The following is a 17,693-nucleotide window of genomic DNA, read 5'->3' as shown; positions in this document are numbered from 1 at the left end:
TCTACTTTTATGGTAAGTGTACACAACTGTACTTTCCATGTAGGTACATAAAAAATCATTAATTAAATCAAATTGTCTAGTCCAGATAAAAAAAAAATATTGTCAACAAAACGCTTATAAAAATTGATATATGCACTATAAAGATCATTAGTATAAATGTACATGTCCTGTCAATATGCAAGGGCAAGATTTGAATGGATATTAGTCAAAATAGTGCCCATTGCTACCCCTAATTTATGGTGGTTAATACTCATGTCAAATAGAAATACTTAAATAATATAGAATCAAGAAGTGAGCAGGTGATTTCTATATACAGGGCAGTACAGTGTCACAGCAGATAGAGCTTTTTCCTGACAGCAAGAGGTTCTCCGGTTTGATTCTTGGCCGGGGTGCTTTCTGTGCGGAGTCTGCGTGTCCTCCCTCTGTTTGAGTGGGTTTTCTGGTTTCCTCCCACATTCCAAAGACATGCAATAGGTAGATTTAACACTCTAAATTGTCCATTGGTGTGAGGGTGTGGTGTGGAAGAACAGCTATGACAGGACTAGCCACTCAACATTATGAGCCTTGGCAGTAGATAATTGTCACTGTTAAAGTGACAGCCTGGCCCCATGTAAAAAAAAAAAAAAAAAATGGGGAAATAGGTGATGGATGGATGGATGGATTTTCTCTGCATAGATGTTCCCTTACCACTTGTATACCAAACTCCTGAGGAATAAAGCATTCGCATCTAATGTGACTTAGACTAAAAAGTGATTTGTATATTTTGTATAATTTATTACTCCTCTTTTGCTTGCTGTTTGATGCACCCCAGCATGAAACAACTTCATCTGGACTGCCTGGGTGATTCAGTTTTAATACATTTTTAGGCACCTATTTTTTTGAGGACATGCAGCATGTATTAAACGAGGGAAAGAAGCAGACTGCTAGACAAGTATACATTTGTAAAAGGAAAATATTTTCTAATTGGTGCCAGACTAAGAACCAGAACCCTTTTAAGGCAAGTATGCCTTTGATTCTAGAATATTTGTGTCAGTTATCCCCTGGCCTTTCCTATTTGTCTAAGGTTTACCTTTCGGCCATTTCAGCATGTCTGCCTATCAACTCCCCGCCATCAATGCAGTCTGATGTTGAGCAGTTTTTGAAAGTGATTCTACATATCCATCCACCTAGAAAATAAGTGGTTTCTCCTTTGGAACTTAATTTTGTTTTGGAAAAGTTACCATTGGCTTCATTTGTACCAGCTCATCAGGCTAATGTGAGGTTCTTAAAACAGTATTGTTCATTGCCCTAACTTTTATTTATTTTTTTTATTTTTTATTTTTTTATTTATTTAACATTTGTTGACCGGGAAAGTCCGACTAGGTTCCACAGAGCCTGTTTTCAGCGGAGGCCTGGGGAGAAATGCTCCAGATGCATGTCTTTGGAATGTGGGAGGAAACCGGAGTACCCGGAGGAAACCCACACAAACACAGGGAGAACATGCAAACTCCACACAGAAGGCACCTCAGCCGAGAATTGAACCGGAGAACCTCTTGCTGTGAGGCGACAACATGCACCACTGCACCGCCCAAGAAGCTCTTGCTGTGGTTCTGCCTTTTTTCACTGTTCACAAGTATAGGGTTCATCGAGAGCAAATCTTTCATTTATGCCTAAAGTGGTATCAGAGTTTACTTCCATCTCCGTCTTCTTTCCAGGACATAAAATGAAGGGGAAATGATTCTTTATACTCTAGATGTCCACAGACATCTTTGCTTTCACCTCACAGTAACCTCTCTGTGTAAATATATGAACTCAGTACTCCTGTCTCATAAAATGTGAAAAACAGACACTGCATGGCAAAATGGAAAAGAAAACTTAATTGCTTATCAACATGAGTTTCACGCTTTGAAAGAGTGTCTTTGTGTGGCTGAATATCGAACTTTGCAACGATCTTCTGAACTGAATGCTATCCTACAACAGTTCTGGCATGCAATAGCAGAAACAAATGGAAGCAGAAATGCAATAAACATCTTTTCAAATGAAACACAGAGATTACAAGACCTGTCAAACAATAAGTCCTTATAAGTGCCAACAATTTACTACCATTTGCCCCATTTTTTAAAAAATGAAGAAAGATTCCAACTTGCTGTGCAGGTGAGCCTTGGAAGAACAGGAGTAACTAGAAGCTTGTTCAAGTTGTGGCTCCTGTCACTAATGTGGATGAGTTCCAGTTTGTCTAACGGCTATATTCTACCTTTTTTTCTTGACATTTGAGGTTTGCTGAATTGTTTTTCTTGTCATTAATATGGATGTGTTCCAGTTGGATTAACGGCTGATATTCTACCAATTTTTTATGAGGTTTGAGACTTGCTGAACTGTTTTTCCAATGTGTATCTGCCTAATGGGTATGCACGCTATTTAAATCGTTATATTTTTTTAAAAATATTTGGTTAGTGTTCGGGACATATGTGATTTTTCAATTTATTTAGCATCTACCTGTGGGATTTTTGCAATTGGAGATAACACTTGTTTTATTCTTTGGAACTTCAAGCCTGCGTGAACTGTTTATGCAGACGTGGATGTGTCTAGCTGTGGTGAACTGATTACATCGTATCGCCATATCATTTGGTGCTACAAGTTGGTTTGGAGTGTAATATTTATGTGGATTTGCTTAGATGGAGCATAATATTCCTTGCATAATGTTTTATTTGGTTTCAGCAGTTATTTGGTGTGTTTATTGCAAAACTTATGTAAATGTCATTCTAAATATTTTTTGAAATATAATGAGAATTCTTTTTGTATATTGGAACATTTGTAGCCCTATAATTTTGGGTTCTTTTTAACCGTGGTGATGGTGCTGCAGTAGCGTTGTCGCCTCACAGTAAGATGCTGTCCGGTTTGATTCTCAGCTAGAGCGTCTTCTGCGTGGAGACATGTGTGAATGGGCGTACCTTCATTGAAGGTTGTGCGTCAGGGCTAGTAACTCGGCACATAAAAATCAACTACCAATCATTAGCGGACTGGAGTTCCGCTGTGGTGACCCCTAACCGGGAAAAGTCGAAAGACACAACAACAACTTTTGGGTTCTTTTTGGCCTGGCAATTTTATAGTTGATTTTCGCCATGATGAATGTTGCGGTATGTCTTTATTATTCTATATATGCATATATTCAGTTGCTTGTTTAATATTTTTCACAATTAGACATTCTGGGTCATATTTTGCCAGGAATTATTGTACTCTTTAATCAACCTGTTTTATCACAGTGTTAATTGTAATTGGGTTGACTCATGATTCCACTATCAAAACCCTCACATCCACAACTCCTACTATATACCATTTGTATCTCTTCCCTCTTACTGCTAACCACCTCCTTTACCAGTTATCAAACTCAAGTTAATTACAGACTTATCCCTAACAAAGGTACATCCCTCAACACTCCAAACCCCAAGCCTTATACTCATCTAACCCTATACCACTATCACATCACCCTTATCCACCACCTCAGACACAAAATACACCCATCTCACAGACAATCCCACTCTACTCTGAAGCACACAAAAATCATAAATAAGTTATTCAGTTGTTATTTACACCTGCAAACTGCACTCATATGCTGTGGTGACATACATCCCAACCCAGGCCCATTCAATCCAGACACATTAACCCCCGACCTAAATAATACCCTACCCCACAGTCCCTCAAACTCACTCCTCATCATAAATCTAAATGTTAGAAGTATCTCAAACAAAGTCCACAACCTCCATGCCTTAATCTCCTTTTACCATCCAGATATTGTTTTACTGACTGAGACCTGGCTAAAGCCAGAAATCCACGATAATGAAATCACAGCACCAGGTTACGATATAATCCAAAACGACAGAGTAGGAAAAAAGGGTGGGGGAGTAGCCATACTATACAAAACTCACCTTATCCTAGAAAAAAATAGACATCACAACCCCAGACCTTGAAAACATTGAACTCACCCTTACTAAACTAAAACTTAACCCAAATAAGTGCATCAATAGCATAGGATGCTATATCCCTCCAGGCAACAATATTTCCATTACAGAAAAACTCTAGATTGGATATCTAACTCCCTCCCCCAAGAAAACATCCTATTAGGTGACCTTAATATTGACTGGCACTCCTGCTCCAGTCAAAATCCTCTCTCCCACATTAACTTGCATGGATTAACCCAACTTTTAACTTCCTCCACTAGAACAGACAAGAGAACCAAACATCCGTCTGTACTAGTCTGGATACTTGTATCTCATCCTTGCCAAATATCTCATGCCGGGTGCCTGCCAGGCACCCTCAGCGACCATCAAGCTACATTTCTGCTAAGAAGCAAATCTCCCCAACTGACACAAGTAACTGTGCGTGAATTTAGGAACAAAAAACACTTCAACCTACTCAACTTTAACGATGATCTAAGAAAGTGTAACTGGACCCCCCCCCCCCCTAAAAAATGTAGACCTTGATGAAAGCAATACTATACTTCAATACTACCTTTACAAACATGGTTAACCATCACCCCCCACCCCCCAGAACCACAAGAATCAGAACTAAACATGCACCCTGGGTAACTTTAGATGCTAAAACACTCCTCAAAAATAGAAACAAAGCCTGGACAAACTATTGTAAAAGCAGATCTCAAATAGATAAACAAACATACCTGGAACTACGCAACAAAGCCAAACAGGTTATCAAAACAGACAAAATCTCCTACTACCAAAATATTCAGAATAAATATATAAACAACCTAAAAAAGTTCTGGGCTGCAGTCAACTCTGTACTACAACCAGCTAAGACAACCACCCCCACTCCCAAAATAGTGAATACCCAAGACAGTATCCCCACACAGTTTAACAAATTCTTCACAGAAACTATCCAAACCCTAGCTAACAACCAACTGAGCCCCAACAACCCCACCCCAACAAAAACACCCTTTCCACCTGAAACAGATATCCATTACCCCATCTTCACCTTCAACCCAGTAAAAACCAAGATCATACAAAAACTACTCCTAAAACTTAAACCAACCTCCACAGCCACCGGTAAACTACCAACAGAATATCAACTAGCCGCTGAATCCATAGCTTATCTTGTCTCCATACTTAATAAACAGATCTATCTCTTGAGTGCAAAGTACTCCAGCTGTGGAAAATATCTCATGTAACTCCACTGCACAAAGGGGGTAGCTCTGTCGAAATCAGTAACTATCGCCCTATAGCTATACTATCCCCCCTGTCAAAACTTCTAGAGAGAGTTGTCCACAAGCAATTGATGAAGTACCGCCTAGAAAACAAATTGCTATCTACACAGCAACACAGTTTCAGACCATTCCACAGCACCACCACTGCACTTACATCATTTACTAATACTGTCAATAACCACAGAAATAATGGACTGCTCGTATCTGCTACACTCTTAGATTTATCCAAAGCTTTTGACGTGGTCAACCATGAAAAACTGCTTCACTCACTATCCACCCTAAACCTTAGCATCTCTGCTATTTCATGGTTTAAGAGCTATCTAGATGGTAGGCAGCAAGCTGTAAAATGGCAAAACCAACTCTCTCCCTTATTGCCTGTCTTCCTAGGCATACCCCAAGGCTCTATCCTGAGTCCATTGCTCTTCACCCTATTTTCTAATCAACTTCCATCCACCATTACCAAAGCCTCAATAGTCCAATATGCAGACGATACCACCATAATCTGCGCAGCCAGTACCCTAGACCTCCTCCTCTCCCAAACACAAGAATGCTTTTCCCTAGCCAAATTATGGATCACTAACCCGAACCTTATTCTAAGCCCAGCTAAGACAAACTACTCCTCTTCAGCCCTCACATGTTTTACCCCCCTCATATAACTTTACAGACTCCTCACACAACACCATCACCCCTACCAATCACGCCAAACTGCTAGTCATGGAAATTGACAGTCACCTTAAGTTTGACATTCACATTTCCCAGACCATAAAAAAAGTTCATAAAAAACTGGGTCTACTCTATCACAACCAACAATTTCTGTCCATTCCAAAATTACTACAGCCAGGACACACCCGCTATCCACCTTACGCTATGCCTCCCCTGTGTTTACCAATCTCCGAAAAACTGACCTAACCAAACTTGACAGCTGTTACAATACGATCGCTAGATTTGCCACAGGTTCACCTTCTAGGACCCACCATTGCGAAAGCCTCAAAAAACTCAACTGGTTAGAACTCCCGCTAATACTTCGTCAATCAACTGTCACTTGCACACAAAGTATTACATCACTCAGACAACACCCTAGCCCTACAACAACTACTTCAACCCTACACCGCTTCCAGATCCTTAAGATCAAGCACCCAACACCTCCTTAAGGTAACCAAATTTAACAACAATGCAGGTAGATCCATCTACAGCCACTACATCTCTAAAATCTGGAACTCTCTTCCTGTCCATATAATTAGTAACAACTCCTCAACCCAATTCAAGAAACTACTCAAAGTACACTTCCTGAATAATAGACTATGCTCCTGTACCAACCCTGGCTAGTAATTCATTATTTTTTGCTATTTTCAACTAGAGTAGTGTTGTAACTGCAGGCTTTTATTATCCATATGTTTAGATGTAAAGTCTCATCATTGACAAGAAGACTGTTGTACATCCATATTCTCTAAGGTGCAAGAAATGTGTCTTATGTATGTTGTCAAATGTGCCTTTTTGTTATACTTGCCATCTTCTATGTTAATATTGCTATGGAGCTTTTCTCCCCGGGCCTGCACTGAAAATGGACCTATATCAGTCTTGCCTATATAAAAGGCATGGCAGACTATACAAAAGCTGAAATAATAGTGGGGACCCCATATTATTCTTAGGGAGAGGCCCAAGATGTATTGTTAAATAAGAATAACATGAGTAAAATTAGGTTTCCAATAACCTATTCAAGTGACATCAGAAGATTGTGTGGGATATTTGAAAAGAACTGGGGGATCCTGACCACTATAAATTAACTTCAGGGGTGATAGATAATAAACCTAGTTTCTCCTTCAAGAATAAAAAGTCATTAAAGAGGCAGCTATGCTATAAATTAAACTCTAAAAGGAAGAATAGAACAGTTTCCCAAAGAACTGGGACTTTCCCATGTAGAAAGTTGCACGGCTTGTAATTATGTGTATAGTAAATCCACTTTTCAACATCAGACTTGTGGATTTGAAATAAACATAGATTTCTATGTCGCTTGTAGAACTAGACACTTGGTATATTTCAGCTTTTGTATAGTCTGTCATGCCTTTTATATAGCTCTTGTTCAAAGAGCGTGTACAAGAACATTTGATGGACATCAACAATAAGAAAGAAACTAGTGCCCTGGACAAACATGTGCAGTCTGCAGGTCCATCGCACATTTTTAATGTTATGGCCCTAGAGGTTGTGCAGTCAAACATTAGAGGTGGGGATATGAGTAATATTGTAGAAGTTGAACAGAAATGGATTACACTATTGAAGGCAGACAGCTGTCCAGGCTTAAATAGTGCAGTGTCACTAAAACCTTTTTTGAAAGCAAGATCGCTTAGGCATTGAAACAAATATAAGTTAAGTGTATATTAGGAAGTTTTTTATGTTGTTGCCATTTAAGCACAGTTTTAAACTGCTGCTGTTTTTTAAAGAAATTTTGTTTTGAATTTTATGATGTCATGAATGAAAAGCCATATGATTGGATATTGTATGATTTAAATGCAGAGAGATTTTGTGCGAGTCTGAGGAAGAGATGTGTTATTCATCGCAAAAGCGCTTACTCAATTAAACTTTCACCATTTTACTAGTTTTCCTATCAGCCGTGTTCAGTTCGTTATATTCTTTTTTACTTTATACTTTGAGGTGAATACCGATTGTGTATCCAGTCAAAGAACCATTTTTGTAACACCTGCAACATTTGCTGTCTACCTGAGGAAAAATTCTTTGTAGTCTACTTGGGGTATAAAAAATACCTGTGTAAACACTTGCAAGTAAATATCCTAAGTGTTGTAGACTTTGTTGCATATTTGGGAGGCATACATATATCCCCCATTGTTTCTTTGCAAATTGCTTATCCATTCTCTTTTCCCAATCCTTTCTAACCTCCTCTGATTGATTCTTATAGTTATCATGCAATATTTTATATGCTCTACTAATTACTCCTTTTTTAATGGCAGCTTCTGTTCTAGATTTGTACTAAAAACTCTACCAGTGCTGGTCTTTCATTTAGGACCCCCTATTTCTTTCTGGTTGCCTATACTTGGATAACAGTCCTTGATAGGGAAGGCAGTCTCTAACCTGCAGTCCAAATAAATTCTTGGCGTCTTCCCATTCTATTACCTTTCCCCTGTCTAGTAGTTTGCTATCAGTACCTTGGTTCCTTTGCCAGTTTTCTCCTGGAAATTCCAGTCCCCTTTTGCATATTGTCTGTATCCCTGATTGCAGTCATCCTTACCAGCAGAATTTCCTTTCTCCATTCCCATGTTAGCTTAGTTCTTAGAATACTTTCTGCTACTTTATGAATATAATAATCTGTATGATTATTGCTGTTCTCCTTAAAGGTCTGCATCAAAAATCCCAGTCTCGTGTCATTTCTTGAGCTTCCTCCGTGTTTCATCATCATCCTTTTCCACTTTGAATTATAGTTTTCTGCTTGTACTGTGTGTAGGAGCCTTAACTGTGTTGCTCTGAAATATCCCTTGAAATCAGGTAATCCAATCTACCTTGTTATATTGGAAGAATCTGCTTATCCCACTTGACTCTTGCTGTTCTCCCCTCCCGGATAAAAACCTTCAGCTGCTTAATTGCATTCCACAACTTCTCCTCTGGTTGACGAAAATATGCCTGACCTGTATACAAGACTAAAGGGACTAAAATATTTTTAACTGCTTGTATCTTACTATAGATATCCATATAACCGAGCTTCCATTTTTCAGTTTTTGTATTATCTTTTGTTTAGTCTCGTCCCACGTATTCTTAGCTGCCACACTGGAATAATTTTTAATCCATACTCCTAAATACTTAATTTTATCATGTCCCCATAAATATGGATATTGGTTAACCAATCTGTGTGTGGGTACATAATTTACCACTGTTGTCTTTGTTTTAGCTTCATTAGTTTTGTATCCCGAAACGATTTGAAAATGCCTCAAAATGTTCCACAACATTGTAATGTCCCATTTTGGTTTTGTCCGGTATAAAATAATAATGTCTGCAAATAGAGCCAGCTTTTCTTGACTACCATATATCCTTGAATTTCTGAGTCCCTTATGTTATTTGCCAGTGGTTCTAAATATAATGCAAATAAAGGGGAGGGAGTACGCCCCTGCCTGGTTCCTCTGCTAAAGCAGAAATTATCAGAGAGCACTCCACCCACTTTAATTTTCATCACCGATCCCTCATATATCCTCCTAATCAACCTTATAATTTTATAAGGGAATGGAAATTCTTCCATTGCCTGCTCATAAAGTCCCAGCTTACTCCGTCAGATGCTTTCTCTGCATCAAGACCCACCAACAATAGTGGTATTTTCTTACATTCTGCTTCCCTCTTGATTGTCAGTGTTCTGTTAATGTTGTCAAATGTTTGCTTCCCCTCCACAAAACCACATTGATCCATATCTATCAATTTTGGCATCACTTTTGCCATTATTTTAGCCATTATAGACATAAACACTTTATGATTGAAATGGGCTTGTATGAAGCTGGATCTGATGGATCTTTACCCTCTTTAGGTATTACAGCTACCCCACCTTTCTTCCAGGATGTTAGTACTTCTCCTCTTAAAATACTATTAAACAAAACCTTCAAGATCTTTATCAGTTTTTCCCTCCTAGCTTCCAAACTTCCACAGGAATATCATCTATTCTGGGGGACTTTCCTGTACATTGGTTATTCATCACCATTTTTTATCTCCTCTCCTCCTAACCTAACTGTTAATAATTGAACCTCATCACCTCATCTACTTCTAACCTTGGCATATTTAATTCGTCCATAACCATTTCCATTTGTACCTTTTCTTGATTTCCATATTTCTCTGCTTAATAGAGACTTTCCAAAATATTTGTAATACTTCTACAGGATCCCTTGTTATGCTAAAAGTTTTTGTGCTATAGGGTTATTCGGTTGCTTAACAGCAGTCTTTCTAAATGCATGCATATCATCAAGGTAATCCCTTATTTATTGTTTAGCATTCCAGTTGCTCCTCTGCTTGTTATGTGGGATTCCTGATATTTTGCAATAATTCAACATTTGTCAGTTCCTCTAAATAATTCTTCTTACTTCTAAAACATATCTCCCTTTCTTTTATTTCCATCCTATTTTCAAACTCCACTTTAATTTTATCCCACTCCTAGCTATATTTTCAGAAGAAATTTCTATCTTTTCAAATAGCTCCTGAATAATTTTCACTACACATTCATTAAATGCTGCAACCTCATTGCATCTCCCCTCAACAATAAATGCAGCAGGTTCTTTGCCCTGATTCCCACTATGGGGCAGTCACCATGAGACACTTTACTTCACGATTGGTCCTCTGGTCTCCCTTATGCCTGCCCCTGTTGAACAGATTTCTTCAGACAGCATCACAATTGAAGAGCACAGTTATTTTCATTGACCCCCTACTGGTCTCATCAGATCTGGTTTCCCCTTTCTTTGGCCTCATCTTTTTCATCCTCCTTGGATCCTTTATCCACCTCCAGACCTACTGGCTCTCCCAACAGACATGACTCATCTGGACACTCCAGGCCTAAAACTGACCGCATGGTTTCTCCAATTCCTTTGATTACTAGGCAGTCTAGGCTGTCCTCTCCTGTCCACCACATTCTTTTATCATTCCACAAAGCTTCCTCCAGGAAACTTAAAAGTAAATGGAAAAGATGTGTTGTTTGTGCACAGCAAAATTATTTAGATCCCTTTTCAGCACCAATTTGTAAGGTTCTTGATTTTTTAGCTACAGTTTTCATTAAAGGTGCTAGCTGTTCTACTATAAAAGTATAATTAGCTGCCATTTCTAATTTTTATATAGGAGTAAGTAACTCAACTTTAACATCCTCCCAACTTTACAAAGCCATTTTAAGAGGAACTTTCCTACTTAGACCCTCCCACTCCTTGGGATTTAAACATTGTTTTTCAAGCTTTAACGCAACTTCCCTCTCAACCATAAACTAAGTGTGAGCTAAAATTCTTAACGTGGAATACTATCTTTTTGGTAGCTGTTACATCTGCCAGAAGAGTGTCAGTTACAAACCCTGTCATCTAAACCACCTTATTTGATTTTTCATAAGATGGATTATCCTTACGAACCAGTTGTTCCTTTCTTTTTAAGGTGGTGCCAGAATCCAATATTAATCAGGTTATCAATCTACCAGTCATCTTTCCATATTTTTCAAACAAAGGAGGGTATATGTTGCATCTTTTGGAGGTACACAGACAATTATGTTTTTATCTACATAGAACCAAAAATTTGAGGAAATTAGCACAATTATTTGTTTCTCTTTTTCAAAATTAAGAAAATCATTTTCTAAAGTGACTTTAGCCAAATGGTTAACTGATTGTATTAACTCTATTTACGAAAAATTTAGTTTGTCTTTACCAAAACCACCAAAAGCTCATTCCAACAAGTATAGGGCAATTTCTTCAGCTTTTTTACCTAGATCTTCATTGGATGATATTTATGCAGTTGCATCTTGGGCTAATCCTCATATATCTTTGTTGCTTATTACAATTTGGATCTGGTCACTAGGGGAAAAGCAGCCATTGGATCAGTGGTGCTCATCCTGCCTTAGAATCCTCATGGGATTTAGGTAGTTTCGGACTGCATCCCAACAGCAGAAGAATAAATGAAAATGACAGCATCAGATAAAAAAGTTCTGTCCTCACCCTAACATTCCATCTGTGTTGGCCATTTTCATTCTTCCTCAGCCCCCCCCCCACCCTGTTTGATTCTTGGAAGGATCAAAAGATGCTGGAGGAACTTCTCTTCCTTGTTTTGAGTTCCAGATTCTGTCATTTTACTATTCTCTACTACTTTGCAGGTATAAAGAGCAGCAAACAAGTCTGAGGTATGTTATGTTGTGTGACTAGGGCATTTTGGGTAAGGGAAGAGCTTGAGAGTTTGTGTTCCATAAGCTGGAAGAACCAACCGAATTGTATCCGAGGATTGGATCCAAACCCAACAGTTGAGGAAAAATGAAAATGGACAACACAGATGAACGTTATTGTGAGTACATTACTTTATATGCGTTCTGTCTCATATATATATATATATATATATATATACACACACATATATACACACACATATATACACACATATACATGTACATACACACAAGTAAAACTACACCGTGTATGAAAACAGATTTATAAAATTGAGGAATTTGGAAATGATGAAATTATTGTTTGTAAATTACATTAGACCCAAACTAAAGTATGGAATAATAATATGAAAACTGTTTAAGAAAAACTAGCATGACTAAATTGGAAAGAGTACCGTAGAAATATACCAAGGGCATCCACAGATGTTAAAGTTTAAGTTATGTAATAAAGTATATGAATTTGTACAGTGTCTCATGCAGACATTTAACAGGATACCTTTTTCTGGTACATAGGGCATTTAGAGACTGTTAACTCTTAAAATGCTTGGGGTTATCAGAGAGTAGTAGGGAATCTTCAGACAACCTGTGTAGGAGGTTGTATAGGGATGAGCAATTAGCTAATTGGCTTTCTGTGAAAATAGGCTGATGTCTGGAATAATCTACCAAATTAAATTAAGACAAACACTATTTTAGATATTTTAAGAACAGTTTTGATACTTACTACAGGGTGACTATTTTGGTATATTGTTCAAGCTAGAAGGACAATATTGCCTGTGCCTCAAAGATTTGCATGCATGTATGGGATAATGAGCAAGTGCTTGAACAATAATGGAATTGATGATGTAGTAAGGGGTAGGTTGTAGGTTTGGCAGTAGAAGATGCCGTCGTATTTAGGATGAGTTTCTTTGACAATAAGCTGTTTAAGGTAGACTGTAGCGCTGTGCTCAGCCAGAAGATAGAGCTGGTCAGGACTGTCATCATTAAATGATAGCTGAAGAGGGATTTCAGAAGGAATTGCATTATCCAAAATAGTAATAGTTTGTAGTATGATGATTGTAGGAAGATTTTTTTAGAGGCTAGGTTAAGGGTTTTTGTGGTTTATATATATATGATCTGTCCAGTTAGCTGTTTTATTGCTCTCCAGAAGTGTTAAGGATAGGATGAGAGGACTGTACTGATAATTTTTGTACCATCATTAACGTATTCCAAAAGATGCATTGTGCCACAATTAATGACATGGCTTCAAAACATCTCTTTTACTTATTACTAATGAACTGTTTGCAAGTGTATATTTTCACTTGATCCAAAATGTTTGTACACCTAGTTCATTTTTCTGAAATTTTTGTCTGAGAAATTGCCAAGTCGGAAAGTGGCACTACTTGATGTGGCTCAGTGTTTTCATATACTATTTTCTAGATGTTCTTTTCATTGAAAAATCATTACTGTTTAGAATAAGCATAGTTTTAGTGGCAGATAAGTCCCAGCTAGTCACTTAATGTGTCCATTTACCTACTTGTTAGGTGAACTGCATTTTTTATTTAACCAGCTGCCAGTGTATTCCCATACTGCTTAAGAATTACTTTGTCCATCCAGTGTGTTTCTGAATTCTTGGTCATGTTGTGGCCCTACCACCTCTTCGTGTAGACTATTCCTAGCATTCTTTACACTTGTATGAATAATGCCTCCCGTGTTTCTCCTGTGCCATCAACTTCAGTACAGAGAGTACTTAAAATGTTATCTTAAGAGTACAAAAAGCTTAAGGATATCTTGCTGGAATATGTAATGCACAGATATGTTAAAAAATGCATAGCCTTAAGTGGATGTGAGTATCATCATCAAAAATATGTTCAGTAATCAATATACAGTGTTAGACTGCACTGACTTATTTGCTGCTATGCCCATATAAGAAGTTGAGTTTAACATTGGCTCTGTGGGTAAGTAAAATGGTGTACAGTGTCCTGATGTACAGTAAATGAACAGAGTATTAGTCCCCTAGTCAATTCCTCTGACTCCAAATAATTTCTATACTTGCTACCTTGCGGTAGCTAACAACAAAATTATCTGTATAGAAATAAAATCTTGGCGTACTAGTTTGTTTTCACATCTGCACTTTTTCTCTATCTTTTTAGGTCCCTATGGAATATAACCACCTGCAAGAGATTCCAATAATTGCATTAAGGAACAGACTGTTATTACTGCATCATATTTCAGAGTTGTTTTGCCCCTGTATCCCTATGTTTGACTTAGAAGGACATCTTGATGAGACTGGTCAGGGACCATCAGTGGGATTCGACACTCTGCGTGGAATATTGATTTCACAGGGCAAGGTATTCTTCAAACACTGTTACATTGTTTCCCATTAGTCAGGTTAATAGTTCAGGCAAATTGAACCATTGTACCTTTGTTGATATATGATGTCTACCAACCTGTTAGCTTGTTTTATACGTTTTGTAACTTAATGTCTTCCCCGTTTTCATGTGAAACAAAAAATATGATGCAAAGGAACTTGAAGTGAATCATGAGTGAAAATGTAATGCAGTCTTGTGGCTTTACACAAAAATACTTCTGAAGACCTCAGCTATATATGTTCTATTAATTCCTTTTATCTGAGCTAACTGATGAGTCTTCGGGCCGCATGTTGCTCCAGCCTCAATCTCTCTGAAATGCCCCCCCCCCAATAGTGTTACCTGTTCCACTAGTTACCTCACATTGAGTTTGCGTGCCTATAATAAAATGAAATTCATCTTGAAGGAGAATACTAGAGAAGAACTAAAAATGGTTTTCCAGGTCCTCTGGAATGATAAAGTGGAGACCCTTCAGGATAGTGGCTCCAAAAGAAACCCTAGACCTCAAGATTATATTGAATTTTTATCAAGCTATTCTATGTTAAAAAAAAAAAAAAAACTACATTTTTGAGGTAGTTCATACTTGGGTGCAGTTTCATCTCTAAAGAAGTTTATTCTGTAGCATTATGCAATTTAGAGAGTCTTGCATTGTGGATTCTAGCCAACTCAGATTCCTCACTGAATTCATGCACCCTGCGTGCCACATTTAAACTCCCGTCCAAATGCTCAGATGCATCAGTTTTGAATGCCTGCAGTATACAGCTGGAAAGTGACTACAACTCTTGCTGTGTAACAGATCACTCCTGGAAAGATGTTACAATGAAAATGATTAACAACACTTACATTTGGGGCTTTATTTTCTAAGTACTAAGTATGAATGTATAGTAGATTAAAATGTAAGAGCTTTAGTTAAAAAATCAATAACATGAGATACATTATGCCCATTCCTTCAGGTACTATTCCTTGGGCCGCATTTTTTAACATCAGGGCAGCACTGTGAAGACTGTTTCCCTAATACGAGTTGCTTCTTCAACATGCAAAACTACCTTCTCTGTCTCCTTACTCAACAACACCACTATCTCCACTGAACTTCACACTGAACTCCTCTGTATCATTATTGATGACCAGCTAAAGTTCGATCTCCATACTCAGCAGTGCATGAAAAAGACTCATGAAAAACTCAGACTCCTGTACATACATAGAAAATGTCACTCAATCCTCCAGACTCCCCCCTGCCCAAGCCTTCTTACTCCCCACATTACTCTATGCAGCCCCTATACTTACAAATTTTCAGTCTAATCTCCTGACTAAACTTGAACTTACCTATAACAAGATTGCTAAGTTTGCTACTAATCTACCATATCACACCCATCATTGTATAGCCCTAAAAAAACTGAAATGGCTTGAATTTCAGTATTAAATTCTAGTTCCCCAGCTTCTCACAGCTCACTTAGTCCTACGTGATGCATCTGCCCCTCTCTCTGTTCTCTTATCCAGCCTTATACTACCATCTTTGCTGTCCGTAGTTCTCAACAGAAACTATTACCAGTCTGTAAGTCTAATAAAATTATTGGCCAGTCTGCTCTACAGCCACTCCATCTCAAATGCCTATATCAGACTACCACTACATGTCAGGTCTCTCACTAATTTCAACTCCTTCAAAGTAGCTCTTAGACACCTACCACAAGTCATGGTTATGTCCTTGCAATGACCCAACATAAATTATTTTTCTACTTGTTATCCAGTCTGCCTACTACTCACCCTCTCATACCTGCAGCATCTATAAAATCTAACTTGACTACAATAATGCAAACTGTTGACCAACCTGCTTCTACTACCCTACTATTTTGCATACCTCCTACACAAGTGCTTATTTCCCCTAGTTAACTCCAGTGCCTTTTTTCTTCCTGTTGCTACTTTTATCCAGTCTTCTCACTGCACCTCTCTTCTACTTTTATCTAACCCCTCACTGCACCTCTCTTCCTTGCTGGCCTACTACTGCTAGCATCTCATTTCTTTCTTCCTGCAGCTACTTTATATCCAACCTCTCAGTGTACCTATCTTCCTTGCTGACTTACTACTACGATTGTAATGTTTTCTTCCTGCAGTATTATACAGCAGCTCTCCATCTGTCATTCCATTGACTTGAACCTGCTGTGTGCAACACATTTAGTTTTGTCCAATTACTTACTTTTGTCTTAAAAAACTACTTGGTATTCTCATGTATATATTGTTGATTATCCTGTTGGTAACATTATGAATGTAACTTTTTTAATTATATTCACCAGTCTTAAAACTGTTCTCTATTACTGTTTTTTTTTTTATCTTGTTTTGTTGTGGAGCTTTTCTCCTCTGGTCTCTGCTGAAAAGGGGTCTCTACCCAGCAGGACCAACCCAGTTAACAAATGTCAAATAAGTAAAAGGACCTAGAATACATGTCTTTGCATAAAGATGTTCTAATTGAAGTACCCATAAAAGAATCACGTGTCGCATAGAATGTTGTGGCCACAACCCTGTGTAGGGGACACCACAACATTAATCTGTATGCCTTCATGGCCATGTGAGTTACACAGGTCTGATCTAATAAAATTCTAAGACATTTGTGGGGAAATGGGTGGGTTCACTTATTATGCAAGTTGCATCCAGAACAGCGTCTGTTGAGAATGGCGGAGATAATAGGAAATGTCCAGTGCATGCATACACAGAGTGTAAAAGCACAGTTGAGTGCTACAGACATGGGAGTAGAGTTTTATTTTATGAAGGCACATATCAGCACTTTCTAGGCATGTGTTTTTATTTCCATCTAGCAACACTTGTATCATACATTTCTCTGAGTAAGTCAGTTCATCATACACTGCTTCTAAACTCCTTCAACATTTTAACCTTCACCATGTCATAGCTGTGAGGTATACATTTCAGTAGTGCCTCCTGGCTTTAGAATGGGCTTCATCTTCTAGCAGCACCAAAACTTCCATATAATGAAGGTGTTCATTGTCTATCTGATAAGAGATGTGTGGAATGCTCTAGACAGTAATAGCCAGTGCCACATATTAACAAAGATGTCAGTGTGTGTTGGGGATGCATTCTAGACACCAAAGTTCTATAGTTCTTGATTGGCATATTTGTGTGTTTTAGAAACTGTTGCAAGGAGGTAATATAGCTCCTTGCTACAATTTCTGAAAGAACTAGTGTGTATTTATCATTTTATCATAATGGCATTTTTCCCCTTTTGTCCTGAACTTGTTGGGGGGGGGGGGGTGCAGTTGGATGA

The 17,693-nt window shown here is 38.1% G+C and overlaps 1 protein-coding gene across 1 annotated transcript in view; it reads left to right on the top strand.

Moving 5' to 3' along the window:
- Positions 1 to 17,693, top strand: part of HERC2 (HECT and RLD domain containing E3 ubiquitin protein ligase 2) — a gene marked incomplete in the record, with an annotated part of 3,551,743 nt that overhangs the window by 3,379,859 nt on the left and 154,191 nt on the right. The window contains 1 exon segment of the mRNA XM_044072055.1: positions 14,207 to 14,404. Within this exon segment, the coding sequence (XP_043927990.1) occupies positions 14,207 to 14,404 (198 nt within the window).

This window comes from Protopterus annectens, chromosome 5.part0, assembly GCF_019279795.1.
Source record: "Protopterus annectens isolate FY-2018-M chromosome 5.part0, PAN1.0, whole genome shotgun sequence".
NCBI classification, from domain to species: domain Eukaryota; kingdom Metazoa; phylum Chordata; order Ceratodontiformes; family Protopteridae; genus Protopterus; species Protopterus annectens.
Note: the sequence above shows the minus strand (reverse complement) of the source record. Positions and strands in the feature narration are given on the sequence as shown.